This window comes from Rutilus rutilus (assembly GCF_951802725.1).
Source record: "Rutilus rutilus genome assembly, chromosome: 17".
Lineage (NCBI taxonomy): Eukaryota > Metazoa > Chordata > Actinopteri > Cypriniformes > Leuciscidae > Rutilus > Rutilus rutilus.
In genome coordinates this window covers 17,284,906-17,307,676 of record NC_140230.1, presented here as the reverse complement: position 1 = coordinate 17,307,676, position 22,771 = coordinate 17,284,906, and the positions used below count along the sequence as shown (strand labels likewise).

Genomic DNA, 22,771 nt, shown 5'->3' with positions numbered 1-22,771 from the left:
TGTGTGTGTCCTTGTGATGTTTGTATGTCTGTCAGCTCCATGTTTAACTAAATGTTTGCAAATGGTAGTAAATGTTTGTCTCTCGTGTTCTCGCTCGTAGATCTGTACCTTGTCGTGGTGAGCGAGCTTTAAACCAAACAGATCTTGTTTACTTGTGTTTTCATGCATTGCCTTTTAAATGAAACATTCTGGGTGAAAAATAAAAGTTGTAAAAGTATTTCAAGTATTTTGGAGTCTCTGTATGCTTGGGTTTCAGAAGGGGTGGGATAGTGTAAAAAAAAAAACACATCAAAGCAATAGTCCTTGTGTCTTCTCCGCCACTACCAGAGGTGTGAATACACTGTGCGCTGGCTGTACCCCCTGGGTGGTCACAACAATGAGTTCTGTGAACGGCTCTTATGTCTTCAAAGTGAGAGTGCACTGATACATTGCACCCTTTCTTAATTCAGCCCAAAAATGTAACAATTGCACACTTTTCCACTTGACTATATGAATCTCATCAGTTACATGAACTCAAACTATGAAAATAATAAACAAAACATTCAGCAGACTAGTGGATTTCAATAAACTAGGCATTGTACATGACAATTTCTGTAAATAACACTTCAGGACGTTGACCACCAGATTGCACCATCCGTTTTGATCATTTTCGATCGATCCCAGGGTTGAGGAATATGTACTTGGGGGGGTCATCAGGCGGTCTCCCATCCAAGTACTAACCAGGCCCGACCCTGCTTAGCTTACGAGATCGGGCGTGTTCAGGGTGGTATGGCCGTAAGCGAAAGTCTCAGCCAATAAAGAGCTATTTAAAGAAGGGACACCGGAGCTCGGCCCGCATTCACACACATCCCAGACTGCAGCTGAAAGACAAACAGCAAGCAGCAAGTGTTTTCCTGCAGGCTTGATCATGAAACTGAGAGGACTCGTGTATTCAAAAAAAAAAAAAATTCAGACAAATGGCCCCAATCTCTGACTCCCTTCACCCATGCATTATTGTAGTGGGGTGAACTGCAGTCTCCAAATAGCCAACAGGGTATGCACTGTCACACTCATTCATTCATGGACAGTGGTTCCACGTGATTAAAACAAGTAGGCTAATCTTAACAAAATAGGAACAAATAAAACTCAATAAAATCAACTTGAACCAATGGTGTTCATTTAACTTGAATGAAAGGTTTTAGTTATTTAGTAATGTCAAAAATAACAGCAGAGCAGTGCACACCTCACCATAGGTGGATGTTATGGAGTCCACAATCAACAGTAGGCTAAGTTGATAGATTGAGGACTGTTGAGCAATTTTTAGTCATTTAGCAGACGCTTTTGTCCAAAGCGACTTACAAATTAGGACTAAATTAAGCGAGTCATCGTGAAGAGGCAAAAAAACAATGCAAGAAGTGCTCAAAATACGAAGTTCAGTTTACCTGCATGTCTCTTCTGACTGTTCCCAACGTCAGAAAACCATGAACATGCGAATGTGTGTGGAATTATTGAAATATTAAGTTAAAATCGGAGCGTTCTTCTGACAAAAAAAGTTTGGGAACATCTGGTCTAATTGAAGCTGAGGAAAGGAGCTGGTTACAAAAGAACAAGCGCTCAGAGTTCTGTGTTGCTTGTAGAGTGGGATAGTTCGCCCAAAAATGATATTTAAGCCATGATTTACTCACCCTCAAGCCGTTCGAGATGCATATGTTGTATCTTTTTTCAGACGAACACATTTTCAGTTATTTTAGAAAATGTCTTAGATCTTTCAGTGGTTAGACTGTGAAGCAATGGGGTCCAGCTGCTCCAAGTCGCAAAATGTAAGTAAAAAAAAAAAGAAGAAAGTTTTTCAATGAATTTCTGTTTTGACATTTGGTATTCATTATTCTCACTTATTTCCATGACTTTGCTGATTCATCAGTGACTTTTAAGATCCTAATGTTGTTAGCAGGCTACCTTGCGTGGTACCGACTTTTTTGTAGATACATTTTTGAATATTTAAAGATATCAAATACAACTAAAACACTGAATACAAATATACTGCATAATATGTGAGGTTGCAGCTTTTATAACTTTGGTTTCAGGATGTGCCAGCATTTCTCTCCAAACCTCAGCGTTTTATTGGCTCTGCTGCCATCTAGTGGAGATAAGCAAGAGTTACCCTGATTTATAGCTTTTGTGTTAAATCAATAATAGGTCAAATAAATATATATAGGATATATATATTTATATATATATATATCCTACACACACACACACACACACACACACACACACACACATATATATTCATATATGTACTACTGTAGTGGCCAAAACTGATGTCTGGAGGGGTAATTTGTTTTTAATGACCGTACAAGTTTTATTAAATAAGGGAAAAACAAAACACTAAACTAAGGTATTTTTCTGACAAATTAATTGGCAAAAAAAAAGGGCAAACTACATGTCTTATTTTACTGTGCAAAAAATGCATAGAAAACCAAAAGCTTACATGAAAAAGCATACACTGGTTCTCTCTGGTTTTTGCATGTGTTCATAATTGTTTTGCATGACAGCCTGTCCAAAAATGTTGACTGCAAATAAAACAACTGAATCCAGCACAACTACGCAATATGCTTACACAATCTTTAACACATTTTAAATAACATTTGAATAAAGGGTGAAGATGTCAATTTTCCAAGGCTGGATCATTTTGGCCACTACTGTACATTATTAAACAAGATGAGACTGCAGACATTAGTGGATCAAATCAGAGCAAGCATGGAATTTAAGTCACATTGAAATTAAAATTGACAAATCTTGTTCTTTTTTTATGGATTATTGCAGCATTTATATAAATGATTTATAGAATGAGGCATTTATATAGCGCTTTCATATGTACTACTGTACACCCAAAGCGCTTTTTACAGTCATATCAGGGAATCTCTCCTCAACCCCCACCAGTGTGCAGCATCCACTTGGATGATGCGACGGCAGCCACAGTACAACGGCGCCAGTGCGCTCACCACACACCAGCTACAGGTGGAGAGGAGAGAGAGTGATAGAGCCAATTCAATGTAAGGGGATTATTAGGAGGCCATGATTGGTAAGGGCCAATGGGTGGAATGTGGCCAGGACACCGGGGTTACACCCCTACTCTTTACGAGAAGTGCCATGGGATTTTTAATGACCACAGAGAGTCAGGACCTCGGTTTAACGTCTCATCCGAAGGACGATCTGTGCACTTTTATTTATTTTAAATGAATATGCCCTCGTAACCTTTAATCACAATGGGGAAGAAAAGACTATCACAACATTGTTGTTTATTGGTTTATTTAATCACATTACACATTAATACTACATGGTAAAAAATGTAAAATATGCCAGATTTTCATCTGTAGACCCTAGGCAGGTTGATGTTTAAAAAAAAAAAGAAGAGAAAAAAAAGAAGAAAGAAATGAAAACAAACAAGAAAAGATTTCATCAAACAAATACAAACCTACCATACCAGAATCTCTACAAATGCTCACAATTTGATTTGACAGCAACCACATTTTCAACTTTTAGAGAAGCCACAATGACATGTTATATGTTTTAATACTTTTAGTTCTGTTGGAAGTCTATTCTAGTCATGGGGTCCTCAGAAAAAAATATTTATAACAGGCCAAAGGTACTTCTTCTCAATGGTATATTACAATCACGCTTCTCTATCAGCTTTAAATGAAGACATTTTGGAGTGAGAATGATCATACAATTTTGTTTCATGGTTTTTATTTTATTTTACATTATCAATATTTTTCAGTTGCTTTTTTCGTTAAATAAAGATAAAAAGATAATAAAGCAAAAAAGAGGGGGGAAAGTTCATTTGCAAATGCAAAAGAGCATTCAGAGGATAAAATGATAAGTAAACAGAAGTCAATGAAAAATATTAGCACAATATAAGGAGGCACTTTGGGCCATTTTAATATAAAATGTACAGGTATAGGTTCCTTATTGTAACAATATGTTCTAGGCACATTTATCTTCCAGACAAGCTTTATAATATGTCATGTTATTTACACCTTTAGAGATACTGCATACTGTGTTGCATTTAATATTGGTTCCTATCAAGCATGCTCAATTATATATAGTATGAGTGTATTTCACACAACAACAAAGAAATACCAGCATCCTCTGCACAATGAAGACAGCCAGTTCTGTTATGAGAGGCTTTGTTCAGGCAACTGTACATTAACATGATTATTTAGTAAATCAGTAATAAAACTGAAAAGCAGAGGATCCTCAGGTCTTGTAGAATCCCTTTGGCTGAGGACTGAGACAGAGAGAGACAACCAAACATGAGGATGAGGATGATGCATGTTCATAGGTACAGTAACGATAAATGCAGTGTGTAGACGTGATTTCAATGCATTATCAGAATGTGTTATTTGCAAACAAATTATGCTATAGGCCCTCAAGTTCAAACAGGTGTGCTATTAATCACAGGTGTAATTAATCATGTCATAATTCAACCAAAAATGGTCCGTATCTAAATTTTGTTATATAATGCAGTGCCATTCATATATTTTAAGTGTCCAAACACGTTTTGTGGCTACAGTATGTGTTATTATAAGCATGTCTAGCATATCTAACAACCACCAAACTCACGTTTTGCAGCAGCAGAATCTGGTCTTTCGTCGTCTGTACATCATCATCTGTAAAGAAGAATTAAAAGAAATAAGGCATTTGATTTTCACCTTTCAAACACTTCACGAATGACAAACAAATTACCTGTCTGTGTCTGCGGATGCCTATGATGGCGATAACAAGGAGCAAGATGAAGAGCACAACTCCACTGCTGATGGCAACACAAAGCCAGGTGTCCACTGGGGCTTTCTCTGTGAAACAAATGATTGACGGCAGAAGCGTTACGCATTTAATTTCACATGCATCACTCTCTCCCTCTTTCTTTCACTTCTCTTACCAATCTTTAATGATAGCACAGCATCTGTCAACTTCGTCTTATTTTTCCAGAGTTCACATTTCCATTGGCCACTGTGTTCCATTTTTACTTCAGGAATGGACAGAAAAGGTGAAGAGGGAAAAGTGGAGGAGCGAAATCTCCATTTCACCTCAAGGTCAGGGTCAAGTGGATGTCCTAATGTGCACGTCAGATTCACCATTTGGCCTTCTTTAACTTGAGAACCTACAGATGAGGTAACTAAGAGAAGGAGAAATTGCAGAGTTCAGAATGAATAAGCCAAGAAAAGTTTGCATTGTAAATGGATTATGAAGTGTTTGAAACGTAAACATTTGTGGTTTCGAACCAAAATTTTGTAATTATTAACGCACAGTGAACCTTTATTCATCCAAAGTCATTTCAATGTCCAGTGTCAATTTTGTTGGGAATCAACTTTGAAGCTACAAGTTACTCATAATTTAAAGGAACACTGTACTTTTCTCCTTATTAAAAGTTTTAATTTGAATAACATTTTTGAAAATATGTTTTAAAATCATGTACTCACATATGTGGTAACTACAGTCATAGGCCTGGTTTCACGGACTAAGCCAGGATTCAGCCTTAGTTAAATTAGGTGACATTTAAGTAGCTTTTATAAACGTGTCTTAGAAAAAAAAACATTACTGATGTGCATCTTGAGACAAAACAAAGACACTGACGTATTTTAAGATATGTCAATGCAAATTGCTTTCCATTAAAACAGCTCAAATATGCATGTTAGTCTGGGACAAGGCTTAAGCCTTTGTGAAACCGGGGGATAGTCTAAGAAAAGCTGATTTATTTTATATGAGATCACATAACCAGACTAATATTAGTAGCTGTTGCTAACCTGCTTAACTCCTAAAATGCACACTTTTACTTGTATAAATTAATACTAGTAAAACGTTTTTTTGCACCCACGCCACTAGGTGTCAGTATAAGTCCAAGATTTCTGTTATATCTTGACTTATTTATTGTAATGTCCAGTGTAGACAATACCAGTGGAAATTATTTAAAGGTATAGCGGAGGATTTTTTACTTCGGGTGGATCACCTATACTATTGGTCCTCCTAATTGTCAATCATTCTGGTGAATCAATCAAACTTATTCAAAAAGTGGAGAGGGCGGGTCTTATCTAAAATTCGGAAAGATCCTCCGCTATACCTTTAAATGTATGTTTGTACATTTTGTGAGTTTTCAGGATATTCCCATTCAAGAAGATAGGACTTGGTCTTGGCCTGAAATAGTTGTCCAGAGGTGTTGCAAATATGGCCGCAGAGTAGACTTTCCTTGAAATGTAACTTTGTAACGCTACACCATAATGGAAGTGCTGTCACAATATTGACTGAAAGTAGCAAAGTTAGTAGTGTGGTTAGTTACTAGACCCCAAAACTTGTCTTTATCACCTACCCTGCAGAACCTCCACCTTGACTTTACTGCTGAGGGTATTGCGTTTGAAGTTCAGGTTACAGTTGTACTCCCCCCTGATCTTCACTGATACAGGCAGTTTATGAATTGATAGATCCTGGTCTTTTAACTCTCTTCCCATGACCCTGCTGTCTGTGCTATCCCATCTGACCACGGGACCAACGCTGAGGCTGAGGAGAGTCTGCGACTGGATTTGGTTACTGAGAGGAGTGAAGCTCCAGCTACCACCCTGAAGGCCAGACTCATTTAACCCGGACCAGGGAATGTTGGAAGACAGGGAGCAAGGAATGCTGACTGTAGGGTACGATGATAACGAGGTATAAACGGGATCTGGTGGAGAAGGGGAGAGGCCTAGAAAAAAAAGAGATGAAAAAGGAACATTATCACTATCATTACTATTAGCAATTTGTACCAGCTTTGGACATAAAATAAACAATTGTTAATAACATAATACAAATAAAAAAACAACAGGTGTATAATTATGATATTGAAATTATATTAAATATATTATCTATTTACATTTAGCATTACAAAAAAAGGTACGTTTTATAACTTTCATCAGTGATCCATCATTAAATTTGACATATTTCACCATATTCGTCATTCTTATAGGTCTTGACTGTAATTATCTTTTATGTTTCTTGTGTATTATACATTTTCTTATTGCTTAGTAAGCAACTCTCAGAATGTGAAAACTCCAATAAATTGATAGATACACTGTGTGTTTAACTCATGGAGTCTCACCTATTACAGACACAATTGTAGATGTTGTTGCTTCAGCTTTTCTCCGATCCCGATCATACTCCACCTTGCATGTCCAAACACCACCATGACACAAGGCCACATCTGTGACTGAAATCGTCTCTCTGTTATGCTTGATTTGTTGACAAGAGTTTTGAGGTGGAATCCATGTTACTCTGGGCTGAGCTGAACTAGGATCCGGTTTACATTCCAGATACAGAGAGTCACCAAGAATCAGGGCCGGTACCTTGGGTATAGTGACTAAAACAGAGAAAAAAAGAGTCTTATTATGTAATGTGTATAGTTATAGGCAAAAATATCTAAGTGTATATAAGAGTGGAGTTAATCCTGTTCATAATGCCAAATATGCAGTTTAGAATTTAGATAAAAATAATTCTAGTGGTTAAATTATACGACTTAATCATTGCCTTTATGAGTGTAGTATGGAGATAGATGATTATAGAATACATTCATAGATTATTTTTTCATGTATTTTAAATTTTTTTGCAGTTCAGCCCTATGACACAGGGAGACAGACTACTTCTGCAGTGTGTACATCCTGAATTGAGCTCAACAGTAGATTCCACCGAATTTGTATGTATAAATGTGCATGAAAATACATTTTATTATTAAGCAAAATGTCCTGAACATTATTATAACTGTAAATTTAAAATATATAATTTAAAACATTTATAAAAAAAACACTAAAAAGTATCTTTTGTTACATCTGAACCTTTATCATGAAATATAATCATTAAAATCTTTCAGAAATCTTTTTTTTTTTTTTGCATTGTTGTGTGACTAGAGTTGTAGAGTCCTCTGTTTTGTTGATTTATTAGTGTGAATATTAGTTGATATAATACTATTCACCTGATTTGTGACTTTTACAGTTGCAATTACTTTGTAGACATTTAGTATTAGTTTTACAATGTGAATACCATTCTTACAGTGAGCCAGTCGACCACGAAGTGACAAACTTTTTGTCTTCATCTTTCTAATATTTTGTAGAAGATGGAGAGAACCCTTACTATGCAGGTGCCAGAAACAACCACCCATGGCATGCTGCAAGGGAAGGAGCGAAACACACCCGCAAACCCTCTCTTTCCCCTCCTTTTTGTCTTTCCTTCCTTCTCTCTCCCTTCCTCTCTCTTCTCCTCTCTCTCCATCTTTCTCTTTCCACCTCATTTGCTGTGAAGTACTACTAGCACACATGCACACACGGTCATGTACACTCTCTCTCACACACATATGGACACTCATTCCTATTACCCAGTGTTCATTCCTGTTACTAATGTTTTTTTTGTTTTTGTTTTAAACAAATAAAGTTAAACCACTGTTTTTAGCAGTTTTGTTTGGTCCATCATTTATACAATTGTTTAATAAATTAGATAATAAAAAAAAGTTAAACTTGAGGCTTCGGTCTTCTTTAAAAAAAAAATACTTTTTTTATTAAAATACACCTTGCCTTAACATAAAGTGATTTTTTTTTTTTTTTGTCACAATTATACATTATTTGAACATATAACCCACCATTTCTTTCAAATAAACACTTCCTTGTGGGGAAAACAAAGGAATTAATTGTCCTTAATTTGTCCTAAAATGAAACTCAGTGGGGTCCAGTGCTGTTTTTGGACCCCACTGATTTTCATTGAATGGACAAAAACAGTTCTTCTTTTGTGTTGCGCAGAAAAAGGAGTGACATAATGAAGCATTTTTTGAGTCAAATATTGCTTTAAGAGATTTTGATACTGTAAAATTTGGATCTTTTTCTACTTTTGGTTTCTCACTCACACTTTCTCTGCCTTACCCCGGTACAGTCTGTAGGTCTTGGAGGATTTAGACGTTAATTCATGCTGTTCACAGCGCCAAACTTCAAAATCGAAATCTTGTACTGGTGAGATTCGGAGAGAGAAATCCGACGACAGAGAGGCATGTGTCTTCATATCTTTCCCTACAAAAGACAAACATACATGTGCAGTTATATCAAACACGGTAGCCTGATTATTATGGCGGCGTAAAACGGTATGCATCTCACCCTTTTGAGCTCCACTGACAGCAGGGTTCCTGCTGATAGTTGGAGTTTCGTCAGACCCACGGTACCAGTTCACATAAACATTATCTGTTTTCCCCCATACAGATCTAGGTAGGGTAACGTTCCCTCCAATCTGTGCGTAAACTACCATGTGGCTTTCTGATGATAGAAGAACACATCGGTCAGAAGAAGAATGCTTATACAGGCTGGATTTCATGCTCTTCGCCATGTAACAACTGTCAAGATATTTGCAACTTACCTTGCGCTTTGAGAAATCCAACAAGCAGCGATATTAGTATCCAACTAAACATCATTCTTTCCTCAGAGCAGAGAGGATGAATGGTGATCTGTAAGACATAGCCATAGAGAAATGCATCACATAGCATAGAGGAAGGAAGGGGGCTTGTGGTGGGCTCAGATTTGTTTGAGTGATTGAGGGAAACAGTAACAGAAACTGCAGGATGGTGAGGGGGAGACAGAAGCTTTGTAGTGGGCTTTGGGTTACAGACATAAAGGGAGACAAGTACCAGTGAAGAAACATGAAAGAACAACAGCTAGAAAGACGGCGAGACAAAGACGCAGAGAGGTGTGTCTGTGGTGGGCTGAGATTGTGCGGGGAGTAGATTCGTATCCCTCTCGTTTTCACCTCTTCACCTCCTCCTCCAAAACACCCCCTCTCTTCCTCCGTTGTTCCACGAAAGGCGGATCTCTCTCCACGCTTACACACAGAAAAAAAACACCACATGGCGCTGCTGGTGCTGTCGCTGAGCTTGGAGTGCGGTGTGCATTATGTCTGTTATATCTGATCTTGGCTTTTTTCTCTTTTTGTGCATGAGATACACAGAAATCTCTCCTTTTACTCCTTCTGAAGAGATTGATGATTCAAACAAAAATGCAGACTGATTTTTTACAATGTGCACTCTGTAAATCCTTTAGTTTTTTACTTTCATTTGCCATAATATTTATATTTATCATATTTAGATTTCTAAATTAATAAGTTAATTGCAATGCACATCGCTTTGGAATAATCGTCGGCCAAATAGATAAATGTAAATTATGACTATTTTAAGATAAACAAGCTCAAACATGAATGCACATTCAAGAAAATCGAATTATATAACGGGAAATTATATTGTTCCAACTAGATTTTTTCACAGTTTTGGTTGTAAAATTATGTTTTATAATATTTATATTTTTGCCTGTCCACCACTGAGAACAAAAAGTGGCTATTTATTTAGATTGATAGAATGCACTGAATTTATATATAAAATAAAACAAGATAAAGCTATTATGAAAAAAGTAGGACCTTCTTAAATATAACTTCTGCGAGGTAGAATTTGCACCAATATAGTTAAGAACCAAAAGTATACTGCAAAGAACAGTTTGACTTTTTGTTAATGGCAGTTACATTTTTATTAAAAGTACTAAAAATCCAACAACGTATAGTTCAAAATAATTAGCCATATGGAATATACATGTTCATGCGGAGTGGTAAAGGCTATTTATGAATGTATGATATGTCTTAAATTAGTTCATTTCAGTATGAAAAAGTGCAATTTTCAAATAAATAAAAGATTTACAGGCACACTGTCTTATCAATGGCTAATGAAATCATTAATTAGCAGCATTCTGGGATTGGAAGTTGCTTTGGATAAAAACATCTGCTGTATGAATAAAAAACTGCTATGAATTTACACCATTAATTGAGACATGCAGTTATAATAGTTTCAACCATTTTGTACTGTGATAGAATTTTTTAATTAACCATAACTAACATTTCTTTTTCTTGCAGGAATAACATTTATATGCTTTTGAAACCTAAATGTTCCCAAACACACAGTAAAAAATCCAACTTACGGTTTGTATGACAAATTCAGTTTTTAAAGTTTATTCAACTATTTAACATGAAAAAAGTTGAGAAAAGTTGAGATAACTCAAACACGTAAGTTGAGAAAACTCAAAAATGTCCTGCGGCTGGTTGCCTTAGGGGCCGCTCACATATCGCGTCTTTTGCGCGCGCAAGTTCGTTATTTCAAATGTAGCCGCGCGGTATGCGCGCTCATAATGGAAGCGACGCGGTCGCGGTGCGACGCGCTCGTTTTTTCCAAGCGCGTCCGCGCCGCATCGAGATAAAAACATCTCAACTTTTCAGAATGCCGCAAGCGCACCGCAGGTCACGTGACAAGAACCAAGCTTAGCAACGACAGACGCCTCCGGAGCGCAACCACCCGAGCGCTTTGGAAAAAGGAGAACGCGGCGCACCTAGCGTTTTCGACGCGTTTTTATGCGCGATATGTGAGCGGCCCCTGAAACTTTTAAGTTTTCTCAACTTTTTTTTTTTTTTTACAATGCACTTTGGCCAAAGAAAGTGTGTTTATGTCTGAATCATGTCAGAATATTACAAAAGTTTGAAATGAAACTAGACGGATGTCTAAATATATAAACTCATGACTTTGAGTAACAAAGTGAAGTAATCAAGAAATCAGATTTTCCTTTTAGTAAACCTAGTAACAGAAGGGTTTGCTGAATTATACATATGAAGAACCAATCATATTGTAGAAAAACGATGTAATGAATCATGTCACTACTGCCATGCTCCTATTCTATAAAAATTGTTGTATTCTTTTTGCTGGTGGGATTCTCTCTGAAATTGGTCTGAGGCTCTCCCGCCGTGATTAAAGCATATTCAAAGGCATTGTCTGGAGTATGTTTAATTATTGCTGTGCAGCAGGTTATTGGACACTAGAGATCTTATTCCCAAGTTATAGTTTAAAAGGGACGTCGGCTGAGTCGGGCGACGTCCTAGAAGATAAATTTGAGGACAGAGTTGTAAGCGTCGATCAGGAGACGACACAGGTAAACTTAAGTCAGCCACAGTACGTAAGGTCCACATGTGTTTATTGCTCTCAATCTGAATTAAAATGTTCCTTCATTTTGCTGCCATTTATTACAAAACTGTCTAATAGTGAACTTAGCAATTGTAATCTGATGAACATTTTAAGTCTAGTGGAGCAAAGAAATGTGTAAGAAATGAGGGAGAAGTCTGTGAAGAATGTGAAACAGAACAGAGGAAGAAGAGAAGAAGCACACAAACGATAGATGTAGAGATAAAGACAGCCAGAGACTGCACCTGAACAACTAACCCAGAAAGACAGATGATCTGGGCTGTGGTCAGGATGGAGGTTAAACAGTAAACAGACACACAGAGATGGAGGAGAGAAGGGAGGGGAACATTAGTAAGACCAAGAACTTGAAACAAAGCTTTCAGAAGTCAAAAGTCAAGGACTTTATGAAATAAGCATGTTGTTTTTGTTGTTGTTGTTTTTAAGATTGAGATACAATTATTCTAATGTAATTCAAAGCTATTTTAGAGCCCTACTCGAGTGCTATGAATTCAGTTTAGTACTAAGGACTGTGGAAATATAAACACTGATGTTCTAATATCATGTATGTGATTAACTGTTCATGTTATAATAGATCCGAAGACAGTCTTTCAGTTCATTTTCCCAGCATTGTATTCACCAAAAAAATATGCGTCTGTTTAACATCCCTTGTACATATGATGTCTTGTTATATATTGTGGATTGGAAAGTTTTCTTGTTTCTGTATGAAACACGTTTTTAACCATGTAACATGTATGCCGTCAAAGTAATCGAACCGAAAATATAAAGAGTGCAAAGCTTCATTCCTGTTAAATTTGCTTTCTGTAATTCAGCATATTCAGTATTATAGACTTCACAGTAAATAATGCAGCTTCATTACGTTTTTAACTTACAAAAAGGTAGAAAAAGGAATTTATCCTCTATTCTGATCTAGAGAAGCATAAAAATAGATCAAATAAAATCATCCATAATAAGAACTGATTAAAGCTGCCATGTGTAAATAAAACAGTTTATAATTAAATGTACGTCTTTGTGTAAATATACTCACCTTATGAGCAAAATGCTTTATCGTTCCTCTTCAAAGTTGTGCAGCGGATGTGTTCACTTACAGGCCAAAATATTTCTATTTAACCTCTGTTGACGCCTCCCCTCAGTCTGATTGGCCTGAGAGGTAAAAGAATACGTCCGGTTATTTACATGAGGCTGTTGAAATCAATTTTTTTTTTTTTTTTTTTTTTTTTTTGGGTGGCTTTTTCCGAGTTATCACTTGAAAATGAGCTCCTCCCAAACATGATTGTTAGAACAATATAATAATTCATAGTAAATTTATAATTCGTAGTGAATTTTTCAATCAGATTAATGTCGGAAAAGTTTCAGTGACAACAATTAAATGACAAAATGTTAAAGTTTCCTAAGGTTTCCAATGATAACCAGAAAAATGTAGACATCGTCCTGTTACGCCCAAAAAAGTTCTGAATAGGTTGTTCTAGTCTGCAATAAATATTATCATATAGAGGACAACATGTTTTGTGTAACCGTATGTATTCTGAAAAGCTTATTTTATATTTAGGTTTTTCTGTTTTTGAGATAAATTTTTTGTTTAACTGACTTTTAAATGTCAGTATCCTATTAGTAACCAGTGTTTTAAAGCTATTGATGTTATCTAAAACATTTTATTATAAATGAACATCTTTATCAGCATGCAACGCTCCGAGCCCGACAGAATAAACTCTAACGATTTCTATTCCTCTGTTGTCTTTCAGTTGTTCCATTTTCCTTTACATGCATTACATAAAATTAAAATATCTATCATCTGTTTACAGAGATCCGATGCCTATAATATTAACCCGCACTTGGAACTGGAGTGCGTACGCGGCTTGAGCAAATATGAGTGGAATGTAACAACATATAATGACTGCGCTACCCTAGAGAAAAATAAATGTACCAAGATGTATTTGAAATACATTTTATGCTAAGTATACTACAAATACATTTACATATTTATGTACTTGATATAAATACCCTACAATTGCACTTTTGGTATACTAATTTGATATACTTAAAGTTTGCTAATTTGGAACAACTAATTTAGGTACACTTTAAATATCTTGCATTTAAAGACTGATATTATAAAGAGATCATACTATCCTTACTAATAGTATTAAAACACATTTTAGGCTTAATATTAAGAAATGCGCACTGTGAGGTAAAGAAGTACTCCAAATAAAGTTTAATTATAATATTTATATCAGTAAGTGTATTGGTATTTTGGTATAGGTTTTTTTCACTAGGGTATGAACAGATAATTCAATTTAATTTGTATAAGAACTTTAAAAATTGTAACTTGTACAAATGTTCTCAGTGTGCTAAAACAGCATATAACACCACATATACAATATTTTAAATTGTTCAGCTGTACGTTCAGATAAATTTGACTTGACAAAGAATTTGAATAAAATGTAGATGCCTAGTTAAATCACAGGAAATATTTTCTTAATTTAAATGTTTTTTCTTAAAAAAAAAAAAAAGTACAAAAGATTCATTTAATTTATACTTATGTAATATGCAATTATGAGGCAATATATGAAGTTTAAAATGCATTAAAGAAGCACTGTCATGGATAAACTATAGACTGTTTAACTGATAAACCCAAACTGTTTCTTATATTATTCAAATAAATTAGCACAACCCAACTTCCTCTAAAAATGGACCGATCTCTTACAGGCTTAACTTTATTTTTTAATGACTAAAAGGTTTCTCTGTATCACTTCTGCTATAAGATGAACTAATTCAAACCAATGCAGTTCCTTAAACTAAACAAATACTGAAATGAAAGCTAATGGATACGATCGGGAATACAAATGATGATTAGGAAAAGAGAACAATGCTTTTTTCAAGTCAAGTCAGCATCTTTCTGCACAAGACGTCTCTTTAGATCTCGCTCTTCTCTTTAGATTTATCTCTTACATTTATAGTTTGTAACTCCCCAAATCAAATGCCTCATAAGCACAAATTCAATGACTTCTGATTCTTCTGACTTCTTATTCTGATTACTGTGTTAGATTTGCATTAAAGATGATCTAGAAAGCCCAAGCAATTCACAAGTCTTCATACACACCAATTTAAACAAGCTGCACTTGTATAGGTGAAGGTAATGAAGGTACTTCGCAAAGATGAACAATGAGTCCGCACACCAGAGAATGCTCCTTAGCAATTTAATAGTTGCTCACTGAAGGTACTTCGGACATTTTTTGCAGCACACTGGGTTTGGCAAAGAACGCTTTTCTTAATAGGAACTAACGCTGAAAGGTTTTTGAGTTGGCTATATGCTTATTTTTTACTGATGAAGAAACATCTTCATCTTACATTATGATTACTCCGGGTAAGCCTTGTATTTTCTGGGTTCTTTAAAGCACAAGTGCATTGATTTTGTTAAGACCTACACTTCGTGGAACTTCAAAGACTGTCCTACGACATCAGTGTGTAAAACTCTAACATGTTTAAGAGTGAATAAGGCATCCTGCTGTAAAAGAACAAATGCATTAAAGAAAAGCGAGAGAGAGCATCTTTCAGCGCTGTATGAACAGGAGTGGTTTGCTAAGGGGAACCACATGAAGGTCGAAACAAACATGTTGCCTGCCTCACATCTGTGTCTGAGGTTTCACCTCTCTGTCATTTTCGCTCTTCCTGCCGTGCTCAGTTCATCTTCTTCAAAAAATACCTTTAGCTCCATGTAGTTCTTTACTACTTAGAACTCTTAGATAACTCTATTCTCACTACCTCTCTCTCTCTCTATATATATATATATATCCACATTCTCCCTGATTCTCCTTTTTCTCTCGAAGCTGTAAGGAAAGACCCATTTTAGAGGGATCCCTCATTACTCACAAAGACTGAAAAGGTGTCGAGACACCAACATAATCATTACTGAAAGAAAGCAAGCAAGAAAAGTGGGCGATTTATTTCAATATGTCCCATACAGGTTTTCGTTACGTGTTTCCCCTTCAGCAAGTCATTTCTGTGTGTACTCGACTGAAGAGGACTGATATTGTCTTCGTCTCCCACACATCTTACCTTATAACTAGTATGAAGAACTTTTCAGGGGGAAATAATCAAAATTTTTCTTTTTTCTTGCCATTTTATCTACTATCTTTGTCTGGTGTGCTAAAATTAGCGATAATTGTAGGCCTAATACTGTTTTGTGAGAGATTCGCTAAGCCTGCGTGACTAACAGGGGATCCTCTACCAGATCTGAAATTTCAGAAACGTTTAGTGATTCACATTCATCTGCTAAGACTGTGGGCTGTCGGAAATGTTGAAGAAGTCTGAGGAGGGCAGAGAGCTGAAGAAGGCTAAGATGGACGCCATTGCAGGCAACAGCTTCTGGGTTTTCTAGTCTAAGAGTTTCACATGGTGTTTTGGAAAAGTGAGTGGAAATGACATAGAAAGACATATTGCTTTCATTCTTGAGTTTTCAGTTGCAAACCTCCTCCATTTAATGAAGTCCTGTAGGTTTGAAATGCAAGTAAATGTCAGTGGAAAGAGATGTCGACAGAACGAGAGATTACTGACATTTGGTGTGAGGCTTACAAAAATGTGTATTTTTAGAGTAATTTACAGATGATTAGATCATATTTCAGAACCTCACAGTATAAACGATGATTTTGTTCCATTGTGTAATTGTTGCGTTCACGTCATGCTGTGTTTTTCTGCTGATGGGCCTATCTGTAAATGGCCCTCTCTATTCATAAATTTTCACAGAAATGCTTAAAAAAGTCATACATATTTTCAGAAATTTGTCATCTATAGTGTAATTTCCGATATATACACTTGTTCTCGTTTTCATTTTCAAGTGGAATTCCATTGAATGCACAATATAGCCTACATTAAAAAAAAAAAATTTGTGGCTGCCATACAATTCACATCTGGTTAAGATGACACTTGTTTACTTTATTGAGGTGAATGAAACACCTGACATGTGTCTTCTGAGAGAAGTAAAAAATATGAAACATTCAAAAAAAGACTGCCTATTAAATGCCTCTTCCATAACAGTAGACCCAGACCATCCATAAAGACAGATCTGTTGTCTCCTTTCTCATGAATTACATATTTCCTATCCAGAATGAAACTACCTGTTAGGTTGGAAAACACTCTGACAAATTGTGTGGTATGTGTGTGGGACAACGCTGAAGTGAGAGGATGAGAAACAGAGAAAAATGTCTGTATGACACACTTTGTGAAAGAGGGAATCCTGCTCTCATTATGATAATCGCTCCCTCCTTCATAAAAGCAGCACTCTAACAACAAAATCAAACACAGATTCACCCTGTATTTTCAAACTTATTGAGGTCACTGTTTCACACTCCTAGGTCAAGTGTTGCCGTTTTAAAAATGAAGGGTCACGCCCATTGTGATGTAACACTGGACCATCCAAAAAGGCTGTTTCCTTGGTCATTAAAACACACTTATCCTATTCTTTTAATTCCACATCCAATGTAGAATCTATGAAACACATATCTATTCTGGAATCAGGATGCTGACTTCAAAGGATACTCACCCTCAAATTGTTCCTAACCTGTATGAGTTTGTTTCTTCTGCTGAACACAACAGAAGATATTTTGAAGAATATAGGTATCCAAACAGTTGATGGACCCCATTGACTTCCATAGTATGGAAATTAAAAAATACTATGGAAGTCAATAGGGCTCATCAACTGGTTGGTGTCCGACATTCTTCAAAATATCTTCTTTTGTGATCAGCAGAAGAAAGAAATGTATACAGGTTTGGAACAATTTGAGGGTGAGTAAATTATGACAGAATTTTCATTTTTGGGTGAACTATCCCTTGAATTATTTACTGGCTTATTTTTCGTCCTTTACAGTCAGAAGAAGAACGCTGGATTGAATTCTCAGAAGATCAAGAGATGTTGTCCGGTGATCTTATTTAAATGTACATAAAATATTTTTAAACCAATCATAACTCTCATTATATTGATAATACCTAATGACTCTAAAAATCCAAGCTACTGAAATAATTAACATAAGGAAAAGGTCATAACCTAAGGTTCTTTAGATTGTAATGAAATAAATGCTCTAAAAATGTAACATCATTGTGCCGTTAACGACTCGTTCCACATAATTTGTCTGACTGATCCCTTTGTTTCATGTTGATTCCTTAAATTTTGGGTCAAAGCAACTACTGACTGAACTTAATTTAATGCAGGATTGCCATTATATCAAAGATTATTATTATTATTTAATCATATCAAATAATATGATTATGGCATATTTCTTGTACATTGTCCAAACTCCCTTTCATAAGCTGACAAAATGCACGCATGCACAAAGTTGAACTGAGTGTATGCTTGCATGGATATAAATATCATATTATTTAAAATGGCTAATGATAACGAAAGACAGCAGCCAAATAAATCCTTGTCTGAGAAAACGAACCTGTTTTTGCATTTTGCATTACCCATTGTAATGCATTTGGTATACGCAATGTGTGCGCAAACAGCTGATGGTTGTGCTCATGAAATAATTTAGATTCCGATTTTTGTCATTGTGTTAGTGTCTTGAAGAATTTGTCTGTTCTCCATTTCAGAGATTTGTTTCAATCACTGAACAAGTGCCGCTCCACAACTACAGGCCGCTGCATTAAACAGCAAACGGCTAGAGTCCAAATCCACTGCTATATTGTTTTATACTGTGATCATTAATACTGCTTTTTTATAACCACTGACAACACAAGTTGAGGTAACACTTTTTAAGGTGATGTAGTTACATGTTACATGTACTTACTGTAGCAATAATAGTAAATTATGCATAATTACAAGCAACTAAATCAAACCCTATAAGTACATGTAGTTAATTAATTAAAAAGTAGTACTCATTTGTGTAATTACACTGTAACAATGTCACCTCAAAATAAAGTGTAACCAAAGGTGATTATTAAAAAAAAAGTCAATAGTTTATTTGACATTTTTTCACTGTGCACCGTGAGCTGCACCTGAGGTCAAAAGCGTTCTTGAGGGGTTGAATTTCGGAAAGATGTTTTGACGATTTGCATGTAAATTGATATTTTTCTCATCATGACTGAGACAAAGTCGCCAAAATCTAATCAGGCTCCTACAGTACAGCAGTCTCTATACGTGCCGCTAACACGAGAATAGTTTAATGTTGCATAAAGTCGGTGCACATCTATAAAGTCAGTTATGCTGGAATTATATTTTCAGAATAAAATTAGCATGATATAAAAAGCATGTAAGATAACCATACCCAGACATTTGCGACTACATTGCTATACCCTGACAAACATTATCTCTCCATGACACCTTCGACATGCTTGCACGTTTTGCTACGTTTTATTCACCTGAGGGAACGCAATCAATATAAAAATCCTTATATTGATGTTGTCGCGATGGATAGCAGACCTACTTCTATGTTTTGTTTGTGATTTTCCTCAACAATCCACACACAAAAAGAGATCTTTAACAAAAGGCAGTGATGTCTGACAATGACGCACAGTTGTTTTTTTTATGATCGGGCATCCGTTTGTATTTGTATCGCAAATTTGTTGTGGCCTCAGAACGTATTTGGACACCAAAGCCAAACTTAAACAAATAAATACCATTGCATTAGATAATAAAATATCATATTAAATGGCATTGTTGCACAATTTTCAAGCAAACTATTTAAGTGATAAAAAAATAGATTTACTGTTCAAATTATGTTTGGATACTTTTGGATTGTCAGACGAGTTAATGTGATGAGCTCTTGTGGTTACTCTGGTTGGACACCTGTGTGAACTTGGGAGCTGACTTCATATACATCCACTAAAAAGCATCTTAATACCAGTTTTGAATTTGGCACACACTCATCCAAAACAATTTACATTGCATTCTATTGCATTTGATCAGGTTCCTGCAGGCCCTGGGAATTAAGCCTTGTTTGAGCTACAGGAATCAGAAGAGTTAGTTGACGAACGCTCTAGCAGCATTTTGTTTGCAGATGCCGCTTACATTGATATTTTCTATCTAATGCAATGGCATTCATTTTTAAGTGGGCACTGTATACAATACGTTCTGATAAATTACAATTTATGTGGATGGATTTCCATTAGTAAAACTGGGTGGAGGATGGTGTCTATTAAAATGAATAATTCATAGTGTAAAAGCTGTTCACAGTCTTCGTTTCAAACAGGGAAAGGCTAGCAGTTAGAGCAACCCATACCTTGAAATTTTGAAGCAATATATAGGCTACATTATGTGATATAGGTATACTAGTGACTTAAACATGAACCCTTTTCCAATTTAAATGTAAAAATGTCTAATATTGTAAATTACGTTTATGAAAATGTGCTGTTTCTGTTCAATATTACCTAAATATACACCTTTTTTTGTTTTATATTGATATCTCAGTGACCTCAAATGTTTTAAAGTAAATGTAGCAAATGCAAAAAAGTGCTATTCAATCGGACTGTGAACATTTAACGTATTACGAAACTGTTGAAACTTCACCAAACCTTCAGCTTATCACACAAGACTACAAAACACTAAACCTGAACAGTGCTTAAAGTCTTTGACTTCATCTTCACCCAGTTTATAGCCTAAGAGTTTGTCTGTCGACAACAAATAATTGTGAATTTCAAGTAATTTAGGCCTTGGCCTACATGACGGTTAGAATTAAACAGAAGTGACTTAATAATACGATGTCTAATCTGTTAATATTCTACACAGTAAAGGCTGACACGTTTAAATAGCCTACTGTATGTCAACAATAATAGGAGTAATACAACATACATGCACACTGACACAAAATAACTTATTATGCAGTAGGCTAAGACTTCCAAAAAATAAAACAACCCGAAATATTTAGTATAGTAGCTATGTCTGTAGGCTATATCAATAGGCTACACCTAACAATGTCTCTTGAATTGGTTATTCATGTTATCATTCAGCTATTCAACTTTTGATCGTTGAGTTTTATGATTACAGACAGACAGCACACCAAAAACAACAGATCGGCATCCGAAGCATCTACGCTGAACTTCACACTACAATACAATTTTAAAACAGTATATAGGACCATATTATTTTAATGAACAAAACTAGCTGCTTGTAAACATCATTAACGAACAAGATCTCCACCACTGTCATTTTGTATGGTATATTTGATAGCTCATCGTTTGTGTCAGACATTTAGCTGAAGACAAAACACCTTTGGCTTTATACGAGAAAACACATATCAGGCATGCAGACTAATAACAAAAAGTAGCATAGTTTGTGTTTGTCATCATAGTAACAGAGCAATACTTACAGTTCTGATGAAATGGGTGTGTGTGTGTGTATGTTCTGTTCTGTTCAGGATCTCAGAGCTACACTGACATTTTCTTCCAAACACACTCAGTCACACACATGGGACAGGAAACTGCAACGTGATTTGCGCAGCTCTACACTTATCTGTCTGTGGTGTCGTAGCATATGCCTTTGTTTTTACTTTGACAGTTCAGTATTACTACCTTTATATCAGTGCCACACATCATTTAACACACCAAAGGCCTTCCGTCTGCATCAGCGAGCCTTTCCTAGAGCTCTTTTCTCTTGCATTCTAACGTCTTTTGGGGCCGTTAACACAGAACGCGTTTTTCCATTCCACTGCGCTATTTTTCCATTATTTTTCAATGTAAACGCGCGCTAGACGGACGAGTGTGTGTGACCGTTGAGCTCGCGTCTTTGCGCATGACACTGCGTTCTACAAACGTTGCGCTCAAGAAATTAAACTTTCTTTACAGTGCATATTTATGTTATCCTACGCCAAAACACAGACACACTTTTGTACTCAAATCAGATGAATGTTCTTAATATGAAAGTATAATTTATTAATTGCTGTAGGCTATATAATCACATAAAAAAGAAACATTTGAGTCATTTGTTGTTTTTGACGTCTAAGAACAGCTGTGCATGTATGGACACCTGTGAACTAAAAAAAAATGCCAGCTGCACCAGTTTAATTCTGTTCATTAAAGCTATAGTGCATACACACACACACACACAGAGAGAGAGAGAGAGAGAGAGAGAGAGAGAGAGAAACCCACACATGTACAGTAGAAGCATGTTAAAGGAATATACAAATTTTATTTTTTGAAAGAAAAACGGCAACATTCAATTGTTTTTATTTTAATATAATTTTCAAATTTCCTATAAATTTCAGTTTAGTTTTAGTTAGTTCCATTAATGGTTTTGTTAGTTTTAGTTTAGTTTTTATTTTGTGAACACATTTCTATTTAGTTTTTATATGTTTAGTTTCAGTTTTAGTTTTAGTAATTATAGTTTAGCAGAGTTAACAGAACACTTCCAGTTAAAGACATTTAATTTCAGCAGAGTTTAATGTTTGCAGTTTATAGTTAACTCTTGTGAAAACCTCTTAATAATAAAAATAAAATAATTGTTTGAGGATGAACAAAGAACCAAACAAATGCAACTAAAAAGAAAAAAATATTCATTCATTCTCATTCACATTAAAAATGAAATCTTGTTAAACGGGGCGTAGAAGAAAAATAAAAAAAAATAAACGTATGATTATTATGATTATTCTTTAAGGTCATTTATATGATTAATCCTTTCAAACATTATTATTCTGACCAATGTAGGTCTATTTCTGGGCTAGACATGCTGTTTGTTTTTTCCGTTTTCTGCTTAGTGTGGTCTCTGGTCTAATATGATTGGTATCTTGTTTAGTTTCACATGAGTTG

The 22,771-nt window shown here is 35.6% G+C and overlaps 1 protein-coding gene across 1 annotated transcript; it reads right to left on the bottom strand.

The window, feature by feature from the left end:
* Nucleotides 1-3,274: 3,274 nt before the first annotated feature.
* On the bottom strand, nt 3,275-21,487 carry cd4-1 (CD4-1 molecule). The gene is made up of 11 exons (XM_084435437.1): nt 21,337-21,487; nt 13,068-13,183; nt 9,397-9,484; nt 9,141-9,296; nt 8,913-9,056; nt 7,109-7,366; nt 6,347-6,715; nt 4,922-5,158; nt 4,729-4,835; nt 4,606-4,652; nt 3,275-4,270 (listed from the first exon to the last, which is right to left on the bottom strand). The coding sequence occupies exons 3-11, from the start codon at nt 9,449-9,451 to the stop codon at nt 4,240-4,242; spliced, it is 1,404 nt and encodes a 467-aa protein (XP_084291563.1). The 5' UTR covers nt 9,452-9,484; nt 13,068-13,183; nt 21,337-21,487; the 3' UTR covers nt 3,275-4,239.
* Between the last annotated feature and the right edge of the window lie 1,284 nt (nt 21,488-22,771).